The 19,278-nt window shown below is 33.2% G+C and overlaps 1 protein-coding gene across 1 annotated transcript; it reads left to right on the top strand.

Annotated features, from left to right (window-relative positions):
* The first annotated feature begins 6,059 nt into the window (after positions 1-6,059).
* On the top strand, positions 6,060-19,225 carry LOC133173123 (sodium/glucose cotransporter 4-like). The gene is made up of 14 exons (XM_061308055.1): positions 6,060-6,280; positions 8,848-8,916; positions 9,191-9,295; positions 9,459-9,518; positions 11,471-11,575; positions 11,950-12,058; positions 12,147-12,227; positions 12,526-12,755; positions 12,978-13,113; positions 13,291-13,549; positions 13,914-14,076; positions 17,474-17,692; positions 18,110-18,224; positions 18,615-19,225. The coding sequence occupies exons 1-14, from the start codon at positions 6,194-6,196 to the stop codon at positions 18,833-18,835; spliced, it is 1,959 nt and encodes a 652-aa protein (XP_061164039.1). The 5' UTR covers positions 6,060-6,193; the 3' UTR covers positions 18,836-19,225.
* Positions 19,226-19,278: the final 53 nt, after the last annotated feature.

Here is a 19,278-nt window from a genome sequence, read left to right as displayed (position 1 = left end):
CTCGGGATTCATGGAAAATTCCAGATTTAATAAATGTACCTTTAATTTCAAACAATAATTCGATCTTACCACATGTAACCAAACAACATGGCTGCTATGCCTATGTATCAGTTTTTACCTCCCCTCGATTCCCATCACTTCCGTTACTATGGTTGTATTATTGAGCGGCAAATTTGAACTAATAAAAAGTAACGAAATTTTACACCCATAGTTATTTAATGATTTTAAAATTAAATTATAAGGAATAACTCTAATTCTTGGCCAAATTATTCGAGTATAACCTGGTTTGGGTCAGTTTACGCTGTTTTATAATCTGCTTCGCGGATTATAAAGCGTAAACTGACCCAAACCAGGTTATACTCGAATAATATGGCCAAGAATTAGAGTCATTCCTAAAATAAATACGGGTTGGTCACGAGATCAAATTCCATAAAGCCCGAAGGGCTTTATGGTAAATTTGATCTCGTACCAACCCGTATTTGATCTCGTACCAACCCGTATTTATATCCGATAGATGTTTTAAAATGATACCTTATTACTTATGTTTACATTTGTGACTTATTCATATTATATCTTAGGCTGATTATAACCTTTAACGCGTGAAATGATTAATTTTATTTTTCAAACTCAACGGCACGAGTTTGATCTATTGATTGCGCGTCAACCCTTTATGACGTCACTGAGAAATTACGTCGAACGTTTATGACGCGAGGAACCCGTGTTTATACGGATATAGATACGCGTTGCTTTTAATAGTGTTATATAAAAGAAGACATTTGCAAATGTAAATATATCATAATCAAAGCTAAAAATGAAATAGGTGAAGATAACAAACAGTGATTAATCTGAAAAAAAAAAAAAAAAAAAAAATATATATATATAATTGAATAATACAAAGTTTGTTTACAGTGCACGAAATAAGGACCCTGAAAATTCCAGAGCTGAAAGCAGGTGCCAAGGAGAAGTAAGCATTCCCTACCGGTCACAACCGCCATAAGTCCTAGATATTGATCATATAGACGGATTAATACATAGTCAAATTTAGTATAAAAATATAGGCCTCATAATTGGTATGAAATGTCAGTCAAAATAAAAAGTCTATTTGCTAACAAGGTCATTATAATGACCGTAGACTGACTTTACGAAATGCTGACTTTAAAGAAGGTTGTTGAAATCCCTGTAAAATCAACGTAATTGTCAGTAACCTGCCTCGGTTTCAAAATTTATTGTATTCTGATCATGTTCTTAAGTATCAAATAAGTTGGGAGAAGTAAACACCATATACATATGATAGCAGAATGTCATTACATAAATAAGGAAAGTTGACAATGGAAAAGCTGAAGTCGTCTCGTTGGTCAGTTCAGTTGTTAGTTGGTCCTTATCGTCTATAGTCAGTAAAACATCCAAATATGAAACATATGTGGCAGACCATGTGGTGTCTTTTATATCGAATTCGCTAGGACATACTAGTATCGAGTCGACATATGAATGTTAGTAACTATTGTTAATTGATAAAACGTCGTCAATATATCTGAATGTCAAGTTGAAGGCCACAGCATGTCTTTTTCTCATGTAGAATTTTGGAATAAATTCTGCTTTATAAGAATATAAAAATAGGTCGGCTAATAAAGGAGCACAATTAGTGCTCATCGAAATCTAAACAAAGTGTTGGAAGACTTGGTGTCAAAAGACTACATAGATGTTATCAATGAGGAATTCTAGCATCCTTTTAATATCAATCTCAGAATTATTTGTGTAGAATTAGAGTGGTTTTTAACAAAGTAAATGACAAATCACAAGATTTCCGAGTTTTCTTATATCAAAAAATCTACTTTTTAATTATTTTTTTTTTTGAGAAATGACTGTATAAAGTCTAGAAAAGACATACGTTTTGATGTTACTGACTTTTGAAAAAAAAAATGTGATTTTAAATACATGTATTGTAAAAGATTTTTGGAGTTTTTAACAATCCACACTTGATTTACACCAATCGCGAATGTGCTGTAGCAGAGCACGTCCGAAGTTTATCCTTTAGAGCAGTTTATAATTTTTGAGGCATAAAGATAGGGGTTTAATAGAGCAGTTGCTGGACCAGGCAAGCTATCTTTCTTCGTAAGGATTTTTATGAAGTTTTGGAATCCAGTATAGGTGGGGTAAATCCAATCAACTTTCCTCTAAAAGTTAAAAGTTTTAAAGACTGAAATTTTGATTCTGAAGAATTTAATTAATCCTTAGAAAGTGATCTATGAGTATAAGTAGTAATTCCAGATGCAGAATTAAAACCAATTTCTCCTAAGATACAGTAGTAGTTGTAAAAATAAACAAACGAAGATGATATTGTATTCACGACAAGCAGATCCATATACACCCCTCAAACTACGTTGCCATAGTAACAGTGATCCTTATACATCTTTTAAAAAATATTGCTTCCTAAATACCCCTCAAACGAAGTTTTCAGGGTACTCTTCAATCTTACTCTTCAGTAAAGTAAAAAAAGGAAAACAAGACATTGTTGAAATGGATACTAGTATCACAAGGAATGTAAACAGTTTTAAATGAATGATAAACAACATGTTTATTTTTCATGTTCTCGAACTATTGCAATGAAATATGAGATAACGAACAGTAAACAAGCTCGAAAGTAAATTGATACAATACAAATTAGGAGCGGAGAAAACACGGACCTTGAGCTATAAACATCATAGGTGAGCTATAAACGTCATAGGTGAGATCAGGTGCCATGGAGGAGTAATAATCCCCTGTCGACTGGTCACACATGCCGTTTGCTCCTTGTCTTGATCGGGCAAAGTGAAAAATTCGTAAATATAATGGTCTAACAATTTGTATGAAAAACGCCTGTCAACAATCGACTTACCGATGGAATGTATTTGTTATTTAAGTCATTGTATCGACAATAGTATTTGAGAAATTTGAGAAAAGGTTGACTGTAAACGAGACTTTTGATATACTTGTATCATCAATCTATTTGTTATTTTTTAGTAACAGTAAAACCTTTTTTCACTTGCTTTAGAGTAAGTTTGCAAGTATACGATTGTAACAGGGTTCTAAACTTCGAAGACTTTTTAAATTTTCATTTTATTTCATTTCATGATTTATCGTAGTTAAACAGTTTGAAAAAGGTAAAAAAAAAAAAAAAATGAATTACAGCATCATTTTGAAACAATCTAGTTTTTGTTTCCCGAAACGGATCAGCTTTATAAAATAAATGCTCAGGTTCATTTAAAAGCATGCTTAAAAAGAGCAATTAAAAATTTTCTGTAATGCAAAAATTTGGATACAAAGGTTTCAAAACAAAATTAAAAATATGAGCACGTCCATGTAAGTAAAGAATGTTTTGATATTTTGAATCGATGCCCGACAATTCGAGCACAGTGTCCTAGTTAGCACAAAACATACTACCTTACAAGTCATGTAACGGTTTTTACTATTCACAGAGTTACCTGTGGAAAGAAATCACGTGGTGAATTATAATATTCAACATGTCACATCCCTTGGTTATAACAGAGAGAGCGAATGTAAAAAGAAGTTTTTTTTCTCTTTTAAACCATAAGTGCATGTTTGTCTATTAATCTCCTTTAGACACAAATATTTACATTTCCAATGTCTTTGTCCGAGATAAAATTACAAATTGTAAAAATACACTGTACTTCATTTTTACATAAATCTACTGGTTCATCGATAGGCGCGGTTAAAAAAATCACGTGCGGGGTGGGACAAATAGAGACAGAAGCGGGGCTATTAGCACGGGAATTTGCAGAATCAGGAGCATGTAAATATAAGGAATAACTGTCAGATTTTTTGGATTCATGACGATGATCAATCGATTGGCTTGCGTGATAATTTTATGCATAAACGCCTTCGGCGTTTATGCAAATTATCACGCAGGCCACTCGATTGATCACATCATGAATCCAAAAAATTAGACAGTTATTCCTTAACTATACAACTACTATTAAACGGAGAACAGTAGAGAAACATTCGCTGACTAAGCATTACAGTCAATCTATACAATAAAAAGACCAATTCAGGGTATAAAACATGAAAAAAAAAAATAATAGTTTCAAATAGCAAAATAAACATCATTATTCTCTAAGTTCATATCAGTGATCTGCTAAAAAAGAATTGTCCACAAATCTGTTATCGTTAACTTTTTACAACAATTTCAATATACCATTGATTTTAAGGTAATGTTACGGAAGTAAATGCTTGATCAAGTCTTATTATTTTTTAAATAAAGCTGAATTTGACCACTTTTTCGTTTTCTGGAGTTCAGTATAGAACGTTAAAGCATGATTCATGAAGTCTCGCATAAATCCCATATTAAGTTAAAAATTCGGGAAAAATATCATTACAGAAGTTAATTTCCAACAATAAAAGTTAAAATAGTTAAAATAATAATAGTTAAAATTAACGTTTGTTTTAGGATGTTAAACAAAAGTATTAAGCATTTCGCTCCAAAAATAATAAAAAAAAATTATACCTTTAATGCAAAATCTTTCCTGAATTACCGTTACGGAAGTTAAATTTTTAGAGACAACTGTTTATGTCTACTTCATTTTGTTGTGTCGAAAATGTAATGGTCTAAAATAGCTGATTCGTAACTAGAATCGATGATATAAGGTTCCGTGGTCACTTTCAGATAATTTTCAGTTCTTTTTGAAATTTGCACCCTGTGCGTGAAATTTTTAACAAAATCGTTACGGATGTTAATTGATTTTCAGCGACATGTAATGATTTCGTATGAAAAAAGATCCATGCATTTCTTTGCTAGAAGTGGTTTGATTTCTTTTTATATAGGAAAAAAAACTTTTTTAAAAACATTTATTGCAATCTTTTCGGAAACGCTTATACGGCTGAAGATTTCATCTTGAAATTTGTAAATAAATGAAGCGAAATTAATATTTTCAGTGGAATACGTTTTTCAACATTTCAATATGTTCATATCAAAACTTTAACTGCATATATATCGGTAAATATTTACAAAACCATGTGTGTTTATTAATTCTTAGAGTTGAAATTGATCTTTAAATTTAAAATTAAGATATTACAAAGGTAAATTTGTGAGCGACATAAAACATTCTTAATTGGGCATGTTTTTGTAGAATGACTGATTAATTCTGTGAAAAAGTGGGTGTCCTCATTATCGGACGGAGATTCAAGAAATTGTGATGATCCCCGCCTTTGAAAACAGCTTCGTACTTAGTAAATACATACTTCTATTTAATGTAATTACGTAATGTTGTAGATTAGATGTCGACCATTCCTACAATTAAAAGAAAAATGGTAGTTTTGAAAGTTTGTCGCAATTTTCGCATGTCCTTATGTGCAGTCATCCTTTACCTCCAGAAGATGGGAATTTCAATGTCATCTTAGGCTAGGTTATATTATGTAAATTTGTGAAATGTGTGTGCAGTATTTAGGAAGTTTCTCTATATATTTAGATTACATAAAATGCTCATATTAAAAAGATACTCAAATATGCATATTGATATTTTATATAATTAAAAGTTTTGATTTGTTTTGCTTTTCTATTCAGAGTTCTGTGCTGCTCTTCAATATTCAAAGTAGTTTTCCGGACCATAAAATTAGTGCTGACACCAGTGTTTCTTGTTTCTGTGCATATAGGGTCAGTGTACCTTACAGGGGGTAGATCTAAAACACTAACATAGCAGTGTGTACTGTTATACACCTTCTATTTAATTAGTCTAAAGATGTCTTCAGTATGCAAACTCATGACTAACGAATACTAATGATACCAACATAAGCTGAAGCAATTTAAATTCAAAGGGAAGACATGTTTCAACATAATTTGTTTGATATAACCGTAAGGTTTACAGTTACTCAAAATTTACTTTTTTTATTTAAAGAAAAGCGATTGATTGTCGGTGAAATTTCTCGCTAATACGTTAATTTGTCAAAAGTAAAACCAATGGTAATGTCAGGGTGCGTACATGAAGAAGTTTCATTCTTATTTTCTGGTAAATATTTACAATCAGTATGTTGTCTCTTTAGACGCGCCTCAAAAAGTCCCACCTTCGTCAGTTCCGGATACGCTCTGATTCACGCGTCAACCATTCGGAATTTTTACCTGTTTAAAAAAAATACAGGTGTATACAGATCACACAGACAGAGGCTGATCAGTGATTTTTATAAGTTCTGAGGAAGATCAGGGATGGCTGTGGAGGGTACGGAGTTAGAATGGGGGGATATTCTGGTCATAATTGGCTATTTTGTGGCAGTTATAGCCGTAGGAATATTAGTAAGTATATAATCGATTTTACGTTATATATCTGTTTTTATATTGTTTCAGTCTATTGGATTAATTTGTCTTAAATTAAAAATAATTATCAGTTTAAGTAAATAGCAGATGTTTTGCGTCTTAGGTTAGGATTTGATAACAAAGTTGCACAAATAAAGCCATTCAACTTCGCAGTAACGATCAGTAAATAGATTGCACAAATATGCATGTGAAACTAGACAGCCCAAGAAATATTTATGGCTTTTAATAAGTGTTTGTAACAATCCAAAACACTCCTCCATTTTATGTCGAAAAGGTATTTGCAAACTATATAAACTGTTTAACAATTAACATACCTGGTCCAAGAATATATATTAGATACCTCAGATAGAAAGAAAACGAAGACTAAAATTGTAAACCCATTTGAATATTTATTCTTAAACGAACAGGTTAGGAGATGATGCTTTATGGGTATAGTGCAACCTTTCAAAAGATAGTTTACCTGTATAGAGAGAAATAAAAATCATTGAAGCCAGCAATTTAAACATCGGTTGAATTTTGGATGACATTTTGAACTCTAATTCTACGGTCACAAAACAAAGTGACAAAGCAATAGATCTCCAAACTCAAACATCGCAATACAAGTGAAGGAAACATGATACCCGCATAGCACTGGGTACTGTAAAGTTGCCCGTTTATGCGTCTTTAACCGACACAAAATACAGTGTATTGTCATTAATACTTTTTTTCCAAAACCGCACCACACAATGAGTAAACCTGCTGTGATGTAATAAAGCTGTGTACATTTATTATCAAGCAAATTTGTAATCTTAATAAATGACTAGAATGTTGTCAAGGTCATTTATAAAACTGGTTTCAAAGTAAATAAATCAAAGAGTAAAAGTATTTACTATAGTTAACTATAGTAAACTAGAGTAAATTTTTGTTAAGATCTTGATACATTGACACATTAATATGAGGACATTTAATAGCTGTTGGATATATATTTTAATTAACAGAGGTGTTTTACCTAACGAAGTCAATTCATTACTTAAGAATACCTCTTGAGATTGAGAATTAGAGATTTTCCTCTTTTTTTTTAATGTGGGCCTTTATTTTGTCGGGAGTCCAAGTCTGGAAATAGCTGACGTGACTCCATGATTAAACGCCCGTTGTTTGTTCCAAATTCATTGCAAAGGGAATTTATTTCTTAAATTAATGTGAATTCATTCTTTAGATGCATTGATTTGTTAGTAGCTTAAAACTTACATCATACCCTCAAGATAACATTGTGTGTTATCACTGTTATGATACATCATCGACTAGTACTGATAAAGTTTCCAAACTACGGCTTATGCGCTTAGATTAACTTTGTCAAATATACTCTATTTGTTAACTTTATCGTTAACACAGAAAACTTCCTTAAAAATTGTAAAATCATCGTTGGAAAATCCAATCTCCTGATACTGTATGAAAAAGGTGAAGATAACGAACATAATTGATCTCATTTTTTTAAAAAAAAGATACAAGATTATGAACAGGGCACAAAAAAGGACCCCTAGAAAATCCAGAGGTGGGATCAGGTGATCAGAAGAAGCAAGGATCCCCTGTCGACCGGTCACACCCGTCTCACGCCTTATGTTTTGATCAGGTAGACGGATTATTCCGTACTCAACCTTAGTATTGAAAAAAGAAATACCAGTAGGTTTGAACCATGACAGTCAAAATACGGCCCAATGATAGATTATATTTGCAAACAATGTCATTATAACGATCATACAATTTACAAAATGCTGATTTTAAACGAGGTTGTTGAAACCCCTGAGACATCAACTTTTTTGTCAGTAGCCTGCATCGTTTTAAACATTTATCGTACTCAGAGCAAACAATTGCTTATCGAATAAGTTGAGAGACATAAACACCATATGCAGGTGATACTGGAAAATAACTACATAATAAGTTGACGATGGAAAAGTTCAATGGTTATCTCGTTTGTGATACAGTTTGGGTTCTTGGTTGGCTATCATCGTTTATAGCCAATAAAACATCCATTTATGAAACAGATGTTGTAGACTCTGTGGTGTCTTATATTTCAAGTTCACTGGGATATATCAAACCGACATTTGAATAAAATAACCATTGTTAATTGATAAAACATCGTCAATGTTTGAATTTAATCTGAAATTAGTTATTATTTTTATGTTTATTACATTTGTAGATGAAATTCAAATAAAAATAAAATAAAAGCATAAAATCTAAACAATCATCAATTTTAGTTTATTATGCACTCTGCGAATCTTTGATTTACAGACTAAATTGGCGGTGGGGGAGGGGCGTCTTTTATCCCAAAGACTTGCAGCATTTATTTCATTGTACCTTATGGGGTTTGGAATATTTTAGATATGAATTAGATTTCATAATACTGAATGTATGTAGAAAATTATGTATGTTCAAGAAAAGAATGACCGACAAAGGTATAAGCAAATCATACGCCGTAAATCATTCATTTGTATTTAAAAAAATCATGTCTTTCAAGTACTGAGTCAATATACACCTGTAATTATCAACTGTGTATATTTATATTACAGTCATCATGCAGGAACAGAGGCAGCGTGGGAGGTTACTTCCTGGCGGGAAGAAACATGCACTGGATACCGGTAAAACACTACCTCCACTATCTCACCTTCCAAAACAATAAACGCTTGCAAGCTTCAAGTTTTTGGCAAAACCTTGAAATGTATATGAAATCAGTGCAAAGTGGCATTAATCTAGTTGTATCTTCATCTCTATATCAAACATTATAATGTATTATCATTTTATTAATGCTCTTCAATTAAATTAATTATTTGTAAATTTGTATTTAAAAAATGCTCACTGTATATTTTACCTGCGCTGAATGTTTATAAAAACTTGATATTTTTGCTGATGCAGGTTGGACTATCTCTTTTCGCCAGTAATATAGGAAGTGGTCACTTTGTTGGTCTGGCTGGATCTGGAGCCTCTAACGGGATAGGCGTGGCAGTCTTCGAATTAAATGTAAATTTAGAAAGATTTATACATATATTCATTTCCCCTAAAAATATATTTATCAATATTAAAAAGTTTTCTTCTAAAATTACTCTGATACTTAGTAAATCTAAAACCTTTTATGTAGATTTTCAAAATATGCATTGTTAAAAATTTTCCGTTCTTATTTTAGGCTATCTTCATCTTAATGATACTTGGATGGCTGTTTGTTCCCGTGTATGTGGCAGCTGGTGTAAGTTTATTTACATCAACATACCCTTGATCTATCATTTCATGTAAAAAAGAGCAGCTTGGAACAGTATTATAAATTCGTCAAGGTCTATTAGAAAATTGATTTTTATAATTCTAATATCTTCTAATAACATTATGATGAACAAATTTGCCCTAGAAGCATCCTGAAATCTATCATGTAAAAGTAATATTTTCTGTAAGACTTTATAATTACACAGAATTAGAAAAAAGAGCATATTTTTTCACTCATGCACAATTATGCCGAAGGGTTTACAAGTGTTGCTGAATCCTGTGTTGTATTATCTATTTATAAATGTACACTTGATGGTCTTCTGGTTTGATTTTTAAATAACTGATATCCATATTTAAAAAAAAAAATAGTCCGAGACATAAACCTCCGCCGGAATATTCCATTGACCGTCAATTGACAGTAAACATATTGACCACAGGGTGGATTTGTATAATCAAACTTATTTTCATACAGAAAGCTTTCAACTTACCATTAGGCAATAACGCTAGCTGTCAGATGATGTATAAGTTGAATACTCTGTACTAAGCAGTCATCTATACGTCAACTTTTACTCAAGTTGTCAATTGGCGATAAGATGACCACTCTTTACCAAAGCTTTCAACTACTCGTCAACTGTTGACTCAGATTGTCAATTGGCGTTAAGTTGTTCACTCTTCACCAAAGCCGTCAACTACTCTTCAACTTTTTCCTATCCAGAGCTGTCAGTAGGTGGTTAGATGTCGAATCTCTACTGACCAAAGCATCAACTGATCATCAACTTTTTATCACTCTAGCTGTCAATTAAAAGTATGTTGTACAATAACCGTACCTTAAACACCGACCTTTCCGATACTTCACAGTATATTAAAGCTTTCAACACAAATTGGTGTGTTAAAGGCTAAACTTGCAGAATTTTTTTAAAAGTCTCTGAAATACATGTACATGTATTTAAACACATCTCGTAGTTACTATAGAAATAGTATATATTTTTTACAATCACATTTGCTATGTACCATAATTTATATTCTATCAATACGCGTACCACATATTTAAGCTCGCTAAAAAAAATTATGCATAATTACTATGTTAATAATAACTAAAATACTTAGTTTTCATCGATTTTCCTGAAGGAAAATAAACTGTAAAAATATTTATTAAAGAATAAATTTTCACTTCTCAGTTGACTTTGTTTCAGCGCAATGAATTGAAAAGTTATGTATCATATTATCTGTAATCTTCGTATTTTTTTTTCAAGTAGATTCATTACTAAGTTATATATCATGATAGCTTCTTATTTGAATTAGAGTCGATGAAATATGGAGATAACGAACAGTATTCAAGCTCAAAGTCCATTAAAACAATTATACAAATCGGGAGCAGAGCAAACGCGGACCTCCAAAAATATCAGAAGTGGGATCAGGTTTCATGGAGGAGTGAGCATCCCCTGCCGACCGGTCACATCCGCCGTGTGCTCCTTGTCGTGATCGGGAAATAACGGAAAAATCCGTCGACAATTCAGTGTGTAAATAATAGCCTAACAATTAGTATGAAAAATGTCAGTCAGCATATGACTTAATGATAGATTGTATTTGCTGACAAGGTCATTGGATCGAGTCAAGTGACATGAAGCAGTATTTTTTCGAATCCTAAACAAAGTTTGGGTATTCAACAATAATCAATACAGTAATAGTGAAAAATCATTCATGTTCAATAATGGGCAACTTTACATTAAAATAATACAAGTCGTGAAGTAAATCTCAAGTGTCCAGACTGAGTTGACTGAATTTCAGTTTTACTAACTGGGCTGAGATGTTTCATTTAATACTAGTAATCATTGATTCAAATAATTTTTGAGAGGAGCTAGATTTATAAGTTCAACATCTTGTGTTAGTTGTAGACTTCTGAACTGCATGTCTTTACAAACTTTTGTTTTACGTGTCCAGGTGTTTACAATGCCCGAGTACCTGAAGAAGAGGTTTGGTGGTCACAGAATCCGTGTTTACCTGTCAGTATTGGCACTGCTTCTTTATGTATTCACTAAAATCTCTGTAAGTATACAGATATTGAAAGAAGACTTTCTAAAAAAAAAAAAAGACATTATAATAGACATTTTTTGTCTTATTTTCAGGGTATATATTTTAAATCTATACATTAAAATCTAACACATGTATTAAATTTATACGTGTACGCGAAAGTTCACAGTAAATGCTGAAGCTGTTATATGATTCTGGATGAATCAATCTTTTTTTTCTTTGTATGCAAGAAAACACAGTTGATTACATACATGTCTGATGTGTTGATTGTTAATTTTTACAGGCTGATTTGTTTGATAATCGGATTGTTAATTTTTACAGGCTGATTTGTTTGATAATCGGATTGCTAATTTTTAGAAGCTGATTTGTTTGATTGTTAATTTTTACAGGCTGATTTGTTTTCTGGGGCACTTTTCATCTTACGAACATTTAAAGGTTTTGATCTCTATCTCGCCATCATCATTCTACTAATCATTGCAGCCCTGTTTACAATCACTGGTAAATATATTTACATTGACGTTAATGCAGGACTAAACATGATTTAAGTTATGTTTAAGTATTTTGACTGCATCGTGTTTTTATCTAGGTGGACTAACGGCTGTAATATGGACAGATTCCATACAAGTCTTCATCATGACCATTGGGGCATTTATTCTCATGATTATGAGTAAGTACTAAAACACATTATCTAGTCGTCTTCAAATGAACCCTTAACAAATAAATTAATACGTGAAAATTAATGGAGTTTTTTTCCATGTCAGGAACCCTAACCCAAACTTTGGACATACAAGATTTCCTAGAGCTAATTACAAAACCAATTAAAAAACAAAATCATTCAAGAATTTTAATTCTTGAAATTCAAACTGAACTGAAATTTAAACTGAAATTCAAACGATTAATATAATATATACAAGAATAAAGTTCTCTTTTCAGATGTCTTCTGAACTTTTTAAATTTTTGAACAGGCTTTGTTCGGGTGGGTGGATATGAAGAGGTTGTGAGAAGATACTTTGAAGCTTACCCCAATACAACTCTTCAGAATTACGGGAATGCTAGCGATCCGTACTGGAAATGTGGGATTCCCCCGGAAAACTCCATGAACCTCGTGAGGAGCTATGACGATGGTTCTCTCCCATGGCCAGGCATTATGTTTGGTCTGACCATCTCTTCTGTCTGGTACTGGTGTTCTGATCAGGTAAACACATCATGAAGATCCTTATAAATAAACGGAAAATATATGAACGAATTCTAAAGAGTCTATTTCTCGAGTTGCATACATTGCAAGAAGGAAAATAAATGAAAAGACAATCATTTGTCAAGAATGAACAATGTCAAAGTTTTTATGCTTTCGGTTATTTACAAAAAAGCAACAGCATATAAAACTGTTTAACCATAAATGATTGGCTTGTTTATAAAGGTTATTGTCCAGAGAGCACTTGCTGCAAAAAATATCGCTTACGCCAAAGCTGGAACAATTCTGGCTGGTTACCTGAAATTCACACCTCTTTTCCTCATCGTTTTTCCGGGAATGATATCCAGAATCATCTTCCCAGGTAATAAAATATTTATCTACAGTAATTCAATTATGAAATAATCTTAGAATTACCTCATATAGTGTACAATTCCTCATTTCAACTTTACAATAATAAAGCTATCTACTAGTATATGGCTTTCTACAATTATGTACTATTTAACTAGTGTATTAGAGAATACCTTTGTTTTTTAATCAGACACCGTCGGTTGTGCAGTACCAGAAGTTTGTGAAAAGGTTTGTGGAAGTCGTTCCGGTTGTACGAACATCGCCTACCCTGACCTCGTTATTGAGGTAATGCCGGCTGGATTGAGGGGTCTGATGCTGTCAGTGATGATGTCCGCTCTTATATCGTCTCTTACCTCCATATTCAACAGTACCAGCACCATTTTTACCATTGATATTTACAAACGTATTCGTACCCATGCCAATGATGTAGAGCTTATGATTGTTGGAAGGTACATTGAAAAGTCCTTTCATCTTAAGTCACTGAGTAATATTTTTTAAGTTTTGTTAATGAAAAAAGGCATAGAATTTATATCTTAACTTCTTAGTGTTCCCATCAATTCACAGTAATCAAAACTTCTCTCTCAATTTTTGTGTTTGATTTTCTACTTGACATGAACAACTCTATGTATGTTCGTTACATTGATCAATCAATTTGTATAATTACATGTATATATAAATTTCCTCTTATAGAGAAATTATATTTTTGTTGTCGCTTAAAAGATATTTACAATGTATATGGAGTTTATAATTCTTGAAATGTAAAGAGTAATTTTGACATAAATATATATGCCTGGCTTTTCTCTCTTTCTCCAGATTGTGTGTATTGGTGTTGGTTGGTATCTCTATTGCGTGGATCCCTATCGTCCAGAATGTGTCAGAACTGTTTCATTATATCCAGGCCATCACCTCCTTCTTGGCTCCCCCGGTCTGTGCCGTCTATGTCCTGGCCGTCTTTTGGAAGAGAACAAATGAACCGGTAAGAAATGAGCCAGTAAGATAAGAACGACTGAATTTGTAAGGTATAGCCGAGTGAAATAATTGAGCAGGTAAATGATCAAAATTCTAGGAAACTATTCAATTCAAATTGCTTAAAGGTGCAAATTATGGTGTAAAAGGTGTGGTCTGCTGGGTATAGTTAATGGGCGTTTTACAGTACAATGATCGGATCGTTGATGTTACTGATGGGGTTTATCTTTTTGTGTCCCTTCGGGTGGCGTTTTACGGTCTATTGATCAAGCCGGTGGTCAGACTGACTATATTTATCCTTTTATATTCCTGTGGGTGCGTTTTTCGGTCCAGTGATCGGGCTGATGGAATTTGGAGCAGAACACACACGGACTCTAAAAACATAAGAAGTGAGATCAGGTGCCATGAAGGAGCAAGCATCCCCTGTCGCCCGGTCACACCCGCCGTGTGCTCCTTGTCATGATCGGGCAAAGGGAAAAATCCGTCGATAATTCAGTGTGTAAATAATGGCCTAAAAATTTGTATGAAAAACGTCAGTCAGCATTCGACTTAATGATAGATTGTATTTTCTGATTAAGTCATTGTATCGACCATAGAATTGGAGAAATGTTGACTTTAAACGAGACTATTGGTATCCCTGTTTCATCAACTTGTTTCTCAATATTTGCCTCATTTTAGAAATTGTGCGTAGAGCATGCTTTTGTGTAACGAATCAACTGGAAGACGTACACTACATATGCAGGTGATGAGGGTATATTGCTACATAAATAAGGAAAATTGATGATAGAAAAATTGAAATCACGTTTATCATAAAGTTTTATTGTTAGGTTATCATTAACGTCTTTTCTAATAAAATATCCAAATGTGAAACAGATGTGTCAGACTCTGCGGTATCTTTTATTTCGAGTTCAGAGGGATATATAGATTCAAAGTAGGAATGAAAATGAATATTGCTTATTGATAAAATGTCATCGATATACCTAAATGTTGAATTGAAGGCCAAAGTAAGAGACTTCTTCCTTTCATGTAGAAGATTTGAATAAATTCTGCTTCATATGAATACACACATAGGTCTGCTAATAACGGACGCAACTGGTAGCCATGGGAATTCCGACAGATTGTTGGAAGACTTGATCTTCAAAAACTATACAGATATTGTCAAACAAAAACTCAAGCATCTTTTTAATATCAAATTCAGAGTACTTGTGTGTTTATATTAAAAAGATGATGGAGTTCCTTACTGACAATATCTAAGTAGTCTTAAGAAACCAGGTCTTCCAACAATCTGTTGGAATTCCACTTGGACTAATTGTGCATCTTTATTAACCGACCTATTTTACCTCACCTCAATGAAGTTAGGGAGCTTTAGTAATGCCCACTGCGCATGTGTCGGCGTCCCAGGTTAAAGTTTTCGGGGCAGATTTCTATGCCCTTTATTGATCAGAGATGCATGGATGATGCTTCTAGTATGTTTCATTGTACTAATTAGGTTTTAAATGTTGCATTTTAAGCCAAAGAATGACTAGGTTTTTCTTAGGTAAGGTTTTTGGATCAGATTAAAGTTTTTGGAGCAGGTTAAAATTTTGGGCAAATGTCTCATTCCCAAGTTTCTATTAGTACTGTGTTGCCAAAACTTGCATTAAAGATACTTCTAAAGATGCTGGATCAGACCTAATCTTCCGAATGAATGATCAAGTTAAAGTTTTTGGGGGCAGGTTCATTCTAAGGTACATGTAACTATAAGCCCTTTGGTGGCCTTACTTGCATTGATGATACATCTAGGGATGCACACTCTCGGGCTTGCTTCGGATGCTGGATCTGACCTACATTTTCCAAATGAGTGACCAGGTTAGTTACGTCGTATTTTGACTGATGTGTTTCCCACCAACTGTTAGCCCATTGTTTTTATACTATTTTGACTACGGATGACTCCCTTTACTTGATCAATACGAGGCTCTTAGCGGGTGTAAAAGGTCAGCAGGGGATGCTTACTCCCCGTAGGTGTTTCCGTAGGTTCGTGTTTTCCCTGTTCACGATTCGTTTTATGAGAGATCCCTGTTCGTTATCTTCACCATTTATCTTTATTCTTTTACATTCTTTCAGAAGGATGTTACGGTCTGATGATCAGGATAATATACTTTATATTCTTTCAGAAGGATGTTACGGTCTGATGATCAGGATAACATACTTTACATTCTTTCAGAAGGATGTTACGGTCTGATGATCAGGATAATATACTTTACATTCTTTCAGAAGGATGTTACGGTCTGATGATCAGGATAATATACTTTACATTCTTTCAGAAGGATGTTACGGTCTGATGATCAGGATAATATACTTTACATTCTTTCAGAAGGATGTTACGGTCTGATGATCAGGATAATATACTTTACATTCTTTCAGGGGGATGTTACGGTCTGATGATCAGGATAATATACTTTATATTCTTTCAGAAGGATGTTACGGTCTGATGATCAGGATAATATACTTTACATTCTTTCAGAAGGATGTTACGGTCTGATGATCAGGATAATATACTTTACATTCTTTCAGGGGGATGTTACGGTCTGATGATCAGGATAATATACTTTATATTCTTTCAGAAGGATGTTACGGTCTGATGATCAGGATAATATACTTTACATTCTTTCAGGGGGATGTTACGGTCTGATGATCAGGATAATATACTTTACATTCTTTCAGGGGGATGTTACGGTCTGATGATCAGGATAATATACTTTATATTCTTTCAGAAGGATGTTACGGTCTGATGATCAGGATAATATACTTTACATTCTTTCAGAAGGATGTCACGGTCTGATGATCAGGATAATATACTTTACATTCTTTCAGGGGGATGTTACGGTCTGATGATCAGGATAATATACTTTATATTCTTTCAGAAGGATGTTACGGTCTGATGATCAGGATAATATACTTTACATTCTTTCAGGGGGATGTTACGGTCTGATGATCAGGATAATATACTTTACATTCTTTCGGGGGGATGTTACGGTCTGATGATCAGGATAATATACTTTATATTCTTTCAGAAGGATGTTACGGTCTGATGATCAGGATAATATACTTTACATTCTTTCAGAAGGATGTTACGGTTTGATGATCAGGATAATATACTTTACATTCTTTCAGAAGGATGTTACGGTCTGATGATCAGGATAATATACTTTATATTCTTTCAGAAGGATGTTACGGTCTGATGATCAGGATAATACACTTTACATTCTTTCAGAAGGATGTTACGGTCTGATGATCAGGATAATATACTTTACATTCTTTCAGGGGGATGTTACGGTCTGATGATCAGGATAATATACTTTATATTCTTTCAGAAGGATGTTACGGTCTGATGATCAGGCTAATAATTTATACTTGTATTCGTTTAGGGGGCATTTTATGGTCTGATGATTGGTTTGGTGGTGGGACTGACAAGGTTTATTTGGGAGTACGCCTATAGTGTCCCGGCCTGTGGGGAGTCGGGAGACGAGCGCCCGGATGTCATCAGTAAGGTTCATTACTTACATTTTGGAATCATTTTGTTCGGGATCGTCTTCATCTGCACAATCATCATCAGTCTCCTCACACCTCCTATACCAGAGAAACATGTAAGTATACGCGGCAGTGACACCTATAAAATAAGTAGTAAAACACACACACACACACACACACACACACATATATATATATATATATATATATATATATATATATATATATATATATATATATATATATATATATATATATATATATATATATATATATATATATATATAAAATGTACGATCATATATAGCATAAACAGGAAATACCGTTAAGACAATTCGATGTGGAAGAATATGCTGAATCATCTTTTACATATAAACTAATACTAGATTAAAAAGGTCCTCTAAAGAATAAATTAAGAGCAAAGAAAAATTAACTCACGACTTGATTTTGTAACATTGATTGAAATCAATCGATAACCATTGAAACTGGAATATACTTACCAGCATTTCAATATCCCTTGTTGATACATTTAGCTCCATCGCCTGACATTCTGGAGTCGATTTGATACGGCTGAGAGGGAAGACATTGATGCGGAGAGAGACAAGAAAGAACTGGAAAAGAAACACAAAGTGGCTTTCAAGAGTTTTGGTAAGTCTTCTTAATAAATTCTAACAAAAGTATGTCATCGAGTATAAACTGTTGGGAAAAGAAATAAACACTTATTAACCAGAATAGCACCTAAAACAAACTGCCTCAGAGTTGTAAATATAGAAGTACATCACTAGTCATCAAGCAAAACTCGGGTATTCTGGATTATTGTCCAGTACAAGTTGTGATGGAAATAAATCGCAGTACAATTCAGCACAAATTGTGGTGAAAATTAATCAATACTTGTTGCAGTATATCATCCACTACAAACTTTGGTAAAAATAAGCACAGTGGTTAGAAATCAAAACTTCGTTAGCTGACGGAAGACAAACTGTTCTTTTATAATGTAACTAGAGATATTTGGAGATGAAATTTATTTCTTTGTTTTAGCTCACGTGGAGGATGGACAACCATTCTACAAGACAGCCCTGCAGTGGATCTGTGGGGTAGAGAAAATGGAGCAATCAATAGAAATGACAGAAGAGCAGATAAAAGCTCTAGAGAAAAAACAGAACTCCATCCACGAGACGAAGACTCAAAAGTGGGTGACCAGTGTCAATGCAATTATCTTAATGACATTAGCCATATTCCTCTGGGGGTTCTACGCCTAATGTGCTGATGTGATAATAAAATTACCCAGTGCCCGTGAAAACAAAATGACAAATTAAATGTATTATGATGGTGCTTTTATATAAAAAGTCCCCTTATAGGTGGAAGACATCTTTCATTAACCAAGAGGTAGATCTGATTATTTTTTTAGAAGTATTAAGAAGGATTTAAATAAATATATATCAAATAGTGTCTCAAATGTATTTAGTGCTATGTACAGAAAATGAAATATATTGTCTCAGTTTAAATCAGTGCTATATCCAAAATATCCATTTTTATATCGTGTGTGTATTTTTTTTATTTATTCTTTTGTATCAAAAAATATGTTTGTAAATATGTTAGATAAAAATTATGTTTCTCCCCATTGTTACTGAAGTTTACCAGACGTTCATTTTATTTTGCATATAAAGAAAAGAGCATAATTCATTTAATCATGTCCATTTTT

The sequence above is a fragment of the Saccostrea echinata genome, unplaced genomic scaffold, assembly GCF_033153115.1.
Source record: "Saccostrea echinata isolate AGI-Se365-2 ecotype Australia unplaced genomic scaffold, CSIRO_AGI_Sech_v1 ptg000056l, whole genome shotgun sequence".
Taxonomy (NCBI): domain Eukaryota; kingdom Metazoa; phylum Mollusca; class Bivalvia; order Ostreida; family Ostreidae; genus Saccostrea; species Saccostrea echinata.
This window is presented reverse-complemented; position numbering and strand designations above follow the sequence as displayed.